Source organism: Paralichthys olivaceus, chromosome 6, assembly GCF_024713975.1.
Source record: "Paralichthys olivaceus isolate ysfri-2021 chromosome 6, ASM2471397v2, whole genome shotgun sequence".
In the NCBI taxonomy this organism is placed as follows: Eukaryota; Metazoa; Chordata; class Actinopteri; order Pleuronectiformes; family Paralichthyidae; genus Paralichthys; species Paralichthys olivaceus.
The window spans coordinates 26478689-26489315 of record NC_091098.1 but is presented as its reverse complement, the minus strand read 5'-3'; the positions used below and the strand labels follow the sequence as shown (position 1 = coordinate 26489315).

At 42.5% G+C, this 10627-nt stretch overlaps 1 protein-coding gene across 3 annotated transcripts in view; it reads left to right on the top strand.

The window, feature by feature from the left end:
* The window catches only part of slc35a2 (solute carrier family 35 member 2), a 9895-nt gene extending 3138 nt beyond the window's left edge, over window positions 1-6757 (top strand). The window contains exons 5-6 of one of the 3 annotated variants that reach the window (XM_069527519.1): window positions 1008-1567; window positions 6381-6757. In XM_069527519.1, coding sequence (XP_069383620.1) covers window positions 1008-1567; window positions 6381-6384 — 564 coding nt within the window. In that variant the 3' untranslated portion in view covers window positions 6385-6757. Of the gene's footprint in view, window positions 1-1007; window positions 1568-2107; window positions 5618-6372 lie in introns of those variants that run through there. The other 2 variants (XM_069527518.1, XM_069527517.1) reach the window with 2 other exon arrangements.
* The last annotated feature ends 3870 nt before the right edge of the window (window positions 6758-10627 follow it).

The following is a 10627-nucleotide window of genomic DNA, read 5'->3' as shown; positions in this document are numbered from 1 at the left end:
TTCCTGTCCCCTTATCCATCCCCTCACCTTTCTCTTCACCTTTCTCCTCACCTGTCTCTTGTGTCCTCACTGTCCCCTCACCTGTCCCCTCACCTGTCCCCTCACCTGTCTCCTGTCTCAAGTGATAATTTTAACATCTAATTTTTATTTATTTTTTTACTTTTAGTCAATGTCTCTTGTTTTCTGAGCATTTTGAAGGTTACCGTGGTTACAGATGCACCCCCCCCCCGTACATTAGCATTAACCTTTAACATTTAGTAATCGATTAGTCGGGTCTGTTATAAAGCACGACACACACTGAGGCGGGGCCAGTAAGGCAGCCAATCCTGGGCCTCGTGTAGCTCTCGTGACGACATCGCTGGAGTAAACCAAAACAACATCACACTGATGAGTTCAAACGTAATTTATTAAACTTATCTCAAAGTTGCATTTTGTCTAATCAGAATTATTGATCTGAAACTGGAATTATCATCACAAACTGCTGGAAAGGATCAAATGTAGCTTTTGTCTTTTTATCGATTAATAATCGATTAATTGTAAAAAAAAATAATTGAGAGATGAATCGATTGTGAGAATAATCGTTAGTTGCAGCTCTTAACCAATAAAACCATGTTCAGTGTGTGGATGACGTGGTTCACTGAGGTGTGAGTCCTGCGGCCATGTTTGACGTGAGTTTCTAATGTGAGGACGGGGCGGAGGGACAGATGTTAGGACAGAGTGTGTATTACAAAGTGTGTGCGCTCAAAAAAGTAAACTGACAGTTCAGCAAAAGTCAAATATTCAAATAGACCGGGGGTGTGTACGCTCAGGATTCTGTACACAACTACGCTCATACGGAGAAATTCAGCCTCAGTGTGTTTACCTGCAGAGGCCGTCGGGCGAACCCAGCGCCTGTCACTCAAGCTACACCAGGATGTGTCGCTCGCCATGTTGTCAACGCTCGTGAACCCGTGTTTACAAGCTCATGAAATCATGACTGATCGACCGGTGACTGTTTTCCTGTGCAGGTGCAGCAGGAGGGAAACAAGGAGGCGTCGGACAGCTCCAATCAGAACTACATGGTGGGTCTCATCGCCGTCGTGATCAGCTGCCTGTCGTCGGGATTCGCTGGTGTTTACTTCGAGAAGATCCTGAAGGGGAGCTCCGCCTCCGTCTGGGTGAGGAATGTCCAGCTGGGGATCTTCGGCATGGCGCTCGGCATGCTGGGACTGTGGTGGAACGACGGCCCTGCTGTTGCCGATCGTGGCTTCTTGTTCGGCTACACCGGGATGGTGTGGTGCGTCATTTTCAACCAGGCGTTCGGCGGCCTGCTGGTGGCCGTGGTGGTGAAGTACGCCGACAACATCCTCAAGGGCTTCGCCACGTCCTTCTCCATCATCGTCTCCACGGTGATGTCCATCTACCTGTTCAGTTTCCATGTGGACCTGCTCTTCACGGTGGGGGCGGGGCTCGTCATTGGCGCCGTCTACATGTACAGCCTCCCCAAAGCGCCCGGCAGCAGCTCTTCGTCGTCTTCAGTTTTGCCGAGGACAGGTGGAGGTGATGAATTGGAGGCGTTTCTGCCAAAGTCAGTGCTGGTGAAGTGACTCGCTCTCGCTCTCTCTCTCGCTCTTGCTCTATCTGGGTGGCGGTGCTCACTTCCTGTCTTCTCTCGTTGGGGTCAGAGGGCAAACTGCTGAGTTTCATCTGCTGCTGCTCTCTCTCTCTCTCTCCTGCTCCAATTATCATCCTCACCTACCCTTGACTAACTTTGACCTTTGACCTCCTGCTCATCTGCTCCTCCGCCGTAATCTCTCCTAACCGCTACTCCTCTGAGAACATGTGATGATGGTGGAGGAAGAGGAGGAGACGTTTTGTTTTCCTCATCTTTTCAAACTACTCACCTTTCTGATGGGTCTATGCCGCCTCCTTCCTCCTCCTGCTATCGACAGGACAACATAAGAGGTGACGACCTCCTGGTTTGCCAGCTGCGACTCTGCCCTTCCCCCCTCTGTGCGAGGAGGAGGAGGAGGAGATGAAGGAGGGCCATGATCCAGATGTTTCTTCCTCCCTTCTGCTTTTTGCTTCTAACTACTAACCCCATGTCTCTCCTCACCCTCCTCCTCAGAGCTAACGGAGACGGCGTGACTCCTCCCCCTGCCGTCCACATCCCAGTCCCTCTGTTGAAAGCACATCAGCAGGAGGAGGAGGAGGAGCAGGAGGAGGGGGAGGAGGAGGAGGAGGAAGGAGCTGCAGTGTCTCAGAAACCCTGACCACCATCTGTCTGTCTCTCTCCTGTGTAATCGCCCTCTCTGCCTTAAAACTCTTCGCTAACTGAATGAACAGAGAAGATGATGATATATTGATTCTTGTTACTGACGATGAACTGATCCAACGTTTTCACTGTGCAGCCGACACGACAGCTCAGACGGTCGTGACCATCGGGACTGAGACGAAACATTCGGCGTCCGATTTGTAAAATGTCTGAAACCTGAGAAACATTTCCATCGCAGTTGCCGTGACGACTCCTTACGTTAAAGTTATCGGTGGTTGAGAAGTGACGTCGATGGTTAAACTCCACGACCTCCGAGTCGGATCATGTTGTAATAAATCAAGCTTGCCACCGTTGCTATGGTTACGCCTCTCCTCCACACGACTCTAAGTCTTTTATAAACGCAGCTGGTCTCGTTTTATTTTGAAACAACTCTGGGGTTGTGTTTTAATCAGGACGAACACAAACTGAGACTTTTGTAAACAATGACTCAGACACTCCCACGTCCTCTTCCTGATTGGTTCTCATCAGTCACATGACTCGACCACCAGCGGCGAACACAAAGCGTAGCGAACACTTCCTGTCAGTCACAGTTCCACCTCGTCGCCACTTTAACAGAAGAAATCCTCCTCCAGAGTTTTTTTCTGTTACTAAGCAACCATTTGAAGAGTCGACAATCTACTTCCTGTTTACATCACATGACCAGTGTGCGTGATTGGGTTCGTTGGAGGAATGAGGCGACGTCTGATTGGTTGTTAAACGTTAAGAGCTGATGATGCAACACGAGGTCGTCACTGAACTAAAGGTGAAAACATTTCAAATCGTTTAAAAACTCAACATGGATGTTTTCATGTGTCGGACATTTTGTAAATTGAATGATTATTAATTAGCTGATCTCAGGATGGTTCTGGTTTCTGACCGGGGGTGGGGCTGCTGCTGGTGATTTGATTTTGATGCACAGTGAAAACGTCTTTCCTGTCGGGCGGTGTCCGTGCTGTGGCGCCGATCTGCAGACGGACTGTGTGTGTTTGGTGCCTTTTCCTCTCATCTGTACAGAAGCCATACGCCGTGTGGTCGGTGACACGCTCACGCCGACGCCACCTTTGTTCTGCTTTAAATGACTGAACTGGCTCTCATCGCAGAAAGATGCTGAACTCAGTTTGGCGGGCGGCCGCAGGTGTGACGGGAGCTGAGGGGAATGTGCTCGTTGCTTGGAGCACCGTTAATTCACCAATCACAGCAAACATAAAGTTTTTGCCAAAACTGTCCTGATGCAGGCGTCTCGTTGAAGACGACGTCCTGCGGCAGCGTCTTGAATGTTCTCCTGCTTGTGTGTGGAGTGAGTGGATCCTCCAGGTGGATGATGGGAAGTTGTGATTCTGCTTCAGACGAGCTGCTTCTCAGTGTTTTTGTTGTTTCACTTGGGAGGGGGGGGAGGGGAGTTTTATTGTTTTTTGTCTCCAGATCGATTGAAGGCGATGACGTTTTTAATCTGGGCGTCGTTTCCACTGATGGTGGACATTGAAGTGACGACATTTCATTTCTCAGAGAAAGTCCGAGAGGAATGTTTGTTAATTATCAGACGTTTATCTTTTGTTTACATTTAATCTGAGAAAAGTGTTCATCTTGATTAGTTAAACTCGTTTCTTGATCCTGAGCCTCATCACTTCTGTTTTTACATCATCGCCTGAGTTCATTGATTTATTTATTCACTCTCTTTTTTAAATATTCAGTTTATATCGAGAATATTCAACTTTTATGCCCCCAAAAATTCTTTCCTTTATTTTGTGGTAAACGATCTTCGTCTGGTTTTAATTTAAAAGTTCAGTGTTTTTCTGACATGGGCTCCCTCTGCTGGTGAGTTTCCTGAATCTCTCCCAATAAAGTCGTTGAGTTTGTATTTTACCAAAAACATTTGTGTTTAATCAAACTACATAAACCTGCTGAACTGAAAGATTTAAAAAAGCACAATGATTCAATTCAAATTCATTTTAGGAAAAAACTGCATCAGTTTTTCTTAAACTTCATCTCAACATGAAATATGTCATAAAAACTGAATTTTTATTTTTAATTATTGGTCTTCACAAACAAATTACTAAATGCTCCTGATTATGAAGAATAATTGTTTTGAGGTCAGTAAATCTAGAAAAGATTTATTAAATGTTTCTGTTAACGTGTCAAACATTTTATTCATATTTATTTAATCATCACTTTTCCTTTACTTTGATGTGGAGACAAAAAAAAATTTATTTTTGTGTTTCTCATCAGAATCTGTTTACTTTAAATTTAATGAATCAAACTGTGAAGGGATTAAAAAAAAAAAGATTATTTTTCATTTTGTTATTTTCTCTATTTGTAAAACTATGATCAGACAGTTTGTGTCTGGTGGGAAAGACTCTAAGCTCTTTATGGACATGTCATTTATTTTATCTAATGTATCTAGAAGGTAAAAATGTTTATTTTATTTTATCGGTGATGGTGAACAAACAGGAAGAGGAAGTGAGCAGGAAGCTTCTGTGATGACCAATCAGAGCTGCTCTTCTCCATTCCGTTAGAAAAATATAAAATATCCTCAGATTCGTCAAAGAGTCAGATTTTAACATTCAGTCGTCACTGATGGCAACAAAAAAAATTAATTTGAGTTACGAAGCCAAGATCCATCTTGGGTATAATCAATTATAATCATAAGCATTATACATATATAAAAATATAAAAACATCTGAAATGGGTTAGGGTTAGAAAATACTATGACTTTCAGTGATAACGAGATAATTATCCCATGATCTTGATTTAACAAGTTAATAAATATAACTGGCTGCTCAGGGCTTCCGTTAATAAACCTTTTCTTTTTTATTTGTTGTAAAATTTGAACAGCGAATTTGTAGAATCCGCAGATTTTTTAATTTTATTTAAAGTTTTGCATAGAACTCGTAAAAAATTGAAATAAAAAAAAATCTGGAATTCAATATTTTCAACTTTTTTGTTTCGGCAAATTAAATTTTATTTTTTAAGAATCAACAACAGTTTCTGTTGATTGTTGTTTTTTTACTGGCCATGTTTCAGATGGGAGTGTGGAGCGCCACCTGCTGGCACTTTGAAAACCTCCTGTGAGACTGATGTGGTTTCCAAACAAATCCTCCAGGTTCAAGAAACCGTCGGAGGATTTGTTTCGTCTCACCAGATCTTTTTTAACTTCCTCTTCCTGTCTGGAAGTGATTGTGATGAAATCTGTGCGATTCCTCTGAACAGATTCCATCACTGATCTGTTTTTTTGCACTTTGATTGTTGATTCGTACCAATGCCTCTGAATTTGTACATAACTTCTCTTGGTAAATTTTTATATAAACAAGGATATGGACTCAAAAACTCTGGAGTTTGTCTTAATTTGTAGGAGATGTACAGGAAGTTAATCTAATCTACAAGAATCTAATTTACCTTCACTTCTGCATTTGTTTTCTGTTTCCACATAGTGGTGCAGTGTATATACAGACTGACTGTATATAAAGAATCACTGACTGTATATAAAGAATCACTGACTCTATATAAAGACCATCACTGACTATATAAAGAATCACTGACTGTATATAAAGAATCACTGACTTTATATAAAGAATCACTGACTGTATATACAGACCATCACTGACTATATAAAGAATCACTGACTGTATATACAGACCATCACTGACTATATAAAGAATCACTGACTGTATATAAAGAATCACTGACTGTATATAAAGAATCACTGACTGTATATAAAGACCGTCACTGACTGTATATAAAGAATAACTGACTCTATATAAAGAATCACTGACTTTATATAAATAAAATGCAGCGGGGGGGCATCGACCATTTATCTTTATAAACTGACTCGTACTTTTCATCAGTAGATTGAAAAGCAGAAATTCTCTTTTTGTCTTTTTCTCTGAAAACGTTGTAAATAAAATGTCTTTATCATTAAAAACACGAAGTTAGTCACAGTAACATTATTACATCATTGAGATCAGCTGATCATTTCAGATACCACCTGACTTCTACTCTAGCGCCACCAAGTGGAACAGTCTTACCATCATCTTCCTTCTTTCTTTTCTCTCTCTCTCCCTCCACCTGTATCTGTCCTTCAGGTGTGCAGGTAAGGAGAAAGGATCATGAGAGGACGAGTGGACATTTGGACAAAAAGCTGCTGAGCTCCTCAGAATGATTGGAAATCTTAACCTGGACTTCACGGTGTTATTTTCATTTTTATTCATTATACTTCAAAATAAAAGGTCATATTTATCATTTTAGAATAGTTGTTTAACATTTTATATATTTATTATTGAAACATTAAAGTATTTTTTAAAAAGCTTGTATATGATAATGTATTTTTTTCTGTTAAAGAACTTTCTAAAACTCTCAACAGGTTGTGGATGTTGTTTCACCTCAGTGCTTTAAAAGTCTGTTATTTACATTTTGTATTCAAGTATTTTATCAGTTTTCTAAAAACATTAAACTGATTAAAAACTCAAACTCACAGTTTGTTTTGTTCTCACACTACGGTGGCCCTGAAGGCTCAACACGCTCTGACCTCAGAAATCACATGAAGAATCATCTTCAATCATCTGACGACACGAGAACATGAAGAGAACATGAAGAGAACATGAAGAGAAACTGAAGAGAACATGAAGAGAACAGAGAACATGAAGAGAAACTGAAGAGAACATGAAGAGAACATGAAGAGAACATGAAGAGAACAGAGAACATGAAGAGAAACTGAAGAGAAACTGAAGAGAAACTGAAGAGAACATGAAGAGAACATGAAGAGAACACGAAGAGAACATGAAGAGAACATGAAGAGAACATGAAGAGAAGATGAAGAGAACATGAAGAGAACATGAAGAGAACATGAAGAGAACAGAGAAACTGAAGAGAACATGAAGAGAAACTGAAGAGAACATGAAGAGAACATGAAGAGAACATGAAGAGAACATGAAGAGAAACTGAAGAGAACATGAAGAGAAACTGAAGAGAACATGAAGAGACAGAGAACATGAAGAGAACATGAAGAGAACATGAAGAGAACAGAGAAGATGAAGAGAACATGAAGAGAACAGAGAAGATGAAGAGAACATGAAGAGAACATGAAGAGAACATGAAGAGAACATGAAGAGAACAGAGAACATGAAGAGAACAGAGAACATGAAGAGAACATGAAGAGAAACTGAAGGGAACATGAAGAACCGAAGGTTTCTTTCTTCGTGGGTCACAGGGTTGTTGTTTTTGAAATAGATTCCTCAGTCGATCAGATTATTTTAGTGAAGAACCGTTTTTTATTTATTCAGGTAAAAAAAAAGATTAAATCAATGTTGTAGTTTGAGTTTGTAGCCACCAGGGGGCGACAGACACTTTCAGTACAAATCTCCATCCTCAGGCTCAAAGAAGAAGAGAAGCAACAAACAACAGGTGAATTATGGGAGATTCAGATCACCCCCCCCACCCCCTGCAGGTATTAGGTAGGACCCTTCACATGTAATAGTCGGCTCCATCCTCATGGTTCCACGTATCGAGGTCAAGACTCGTGAGACTCAAGCATCTAGTCTCCAGATATTAGACTGTCCTGGCTTCCTCTTCAATCCCAGGTATTAGTTGGGTTCCACCAGCATTTAAAGCCCCCTGGACAGGACAGTATTGTGGAGTCTTGGTGCCCGTGTACCAGATATTAGTCAGGACCTAGCCGGGTATGAATTTAAGGAATCTCGCCTCCTCCAGACATTAGTTCAACTTTGTTTTGGGGAATCATGCTTTCTGTTCGTTACCAGGAAGTAGGTGTGACCGTAGCATTAGGTCAGGAGACTGACAAGGAGTGAGGGACTCTCAGATACCAGGTAATAGATTGAACCATCTTGTCTCCAGATATTAAAAAAAGAATTATAGCTTTATGGTTAATCTCAGTTATTAGTTGGGTCCCAACATAACTTAAAAGCTGCTGAGCTGGATAGTGTGGTGGAGTCCTTTTTTCGTGTACCAGGTATTAGTCAGTACCTACTACACAATGCCAGGTATATTAGCGAGACAATGAGCCCTTCAATTGTGTTCCTGATGGTCATGGCTCTTTGTGTCCAGGAATTAGCTGGAACCAGTCTGAGTTAACTTGATTTCCAGGTGTTAGTCACACCCATCAGTACAGTGCAGTCACCTGGGTTGTTGTCCTCTGACTGACAGCGGAGTCACCGAGGTGAGTGTGAACTTCCTGAACCGAGACGTCAGCGTGGAGTTTATTTTAAATCGTTCAGCTCAAACAGGAAGTTGTTTTCATCCTGAACTAACTTAATGTAAATGTGTGAGAGGTCGGCCAAAGAACACGAGAGCGTCTCCTTGGTTCCGAACAGGGAGCGATACTGTTTGTGTTATTAGAGATCAGAATTCTCATCCCTGCAGACGCTGTTTGTCTGGAGTGAATGAGCCATTTCACAGTGGGGGGGCAGAGGACTCCAGCACGCCTCCTGCTGGTTCAACTGTGCTGCAGGAAACTCTTTGTTTTATCTCAGACGTCTTCAGAGACTTTGTTGAACTTTGTGTCCTGATGTCCAACAGGAAACTAAAGAACATCGTCTCTCAGACTTCTTCACATTCAAGTTTTGTCAGTCACGTGATGAACAGTCCACTGATGTCGTAAACATGACAAAGTTCCGTGTGCTCCATCGTCACATGGGACACGTACGCAGCCTCATATCAGGTTCAGCGTGTCCGAAGTGAAGTCCGAGTCGTAAACAGTCTCTCTTCATCAGAGCGACGGGTCGAAGATCAAACACACGAAGCAGAAACAGATCAATAAAAAAATCAAAGAGATAAAATCAATATAATGACGATTAATGACGATGGAAAACAAATCCAGTGTTTAAATCATCAAACAACGAATTAAAACCAAACTCATCAGAAACATGAACAAACATCAGTGTGATCGCAACGACCTCACTAATTTTTCTTGTTCGGTCAGTGTCCCACTTGCTAACATGGAGGAGGTTTATGACCTACACTGCAGCGAGCCACCAGGGGGCGATCAGGACTATTTGGCTTCACAGTCTGTGGTCTGTGTGAAACTGTAGCTTTGTTTAGATCCACAGTGAACTTCAGAAAACCCTGTCCCACACGTTGACATCACTTCCTCCGTGTGTTACCCTGGTAACCAAAAAAATGTGATTTGATGAATTTACGACATGATGTCGTCATTATGAAAAAGAATTGTCTCTTATTGTGGCTAATGTTAAAGTTTGTATTGATACTTAAATTACACGGCTCTGTCGTCAAAACATCATTTTAGCTTTTAAGAGTATTTTTGATGTTTTAATGAATCGTAAATAATTATATTTAAATATATATGAGTGAATTAATATAATATCATATATTTAAATACTTTATATCTACATCAGGAGCAGGTCCTTTCTATGGAGGCGTCACGTTTATTACAGTAGCTCAGACTGAACAAAGTAAAAGTTTTGAGTTCTTATGAGAACTGAAGCCACCACAGGTTCTCCTTCATGGACGCACCTAAAGAAGAGTCGCAGAGAAGAAGAAGAAGAGGAGGAGGAGGAGGAGAAGAGGAGGAGAAGAAGAAGAGGAGGAGAAGAAGAAGATGAAGAAGATGAAGAAGAGGAGGAGGAGGAGAGGAGGAGGAGGAGAAGAAGAAGATGAAGAGGAGGAGGAGGAGAAGAAAAAGAAGAAGAAGAAGAGGAGGTGACAGTTTCAGAGGTGAAGCATCATGATGTGAGACTCTGAGGGAGAGAGAGGGAGAACACCGGGCGTCACAACTACATGAAGCAGTTTCTTCTGGAGGAAGAGACGGAGGAACACTACTCCTGAAAGAGGTGGAGAGAGGGTGAGGGTAGGGAGGAGAGAGAGAGGTAGGAAGAGAGGAGGTTGAAGGATGGAGAGAGAGCGAGAGGGGTTGAAGTATAGAGAGAAGGGGGGGTAGAGAGAGGGGGGGAGAGGAGGTAGAGAGAGGGGGGTAGAGAGAGGGGTTGAAGTATAGAGAGAGAGAGAGCGAGAAAGAGGGGTTGAAGGATTGAGAGGGGGATAGAAAGAAGAGAGAGGTAGGAAGAGAGGGAGGTTGAAGGATAGAGAGAAGGGGGGGTAGAGAGAGGGGGGGTAGAGAGAGAGAGGAGGTAGAGAGAGGGGGGGGAGAGAGAGGGGGGTAGAGAGAGGGGGTAGAGAGAGGAGTAGAGGGGGGTAGAGAGAGAGAGGAGGTAGAGAGAGGGGGTAGAGAGAGGAGTACAGAGAGAGGGGGGGTAGAGAGAGGGGGGGTAGAGAGAGGGGGGGTAGAGAGAGAGAGGAGTAGAGAGAGAGGGGGGGTAGAGAGAGAGGAGGTAGAGAGAGGGGGGGTAGAGAGAGGAGGTCGAAGTG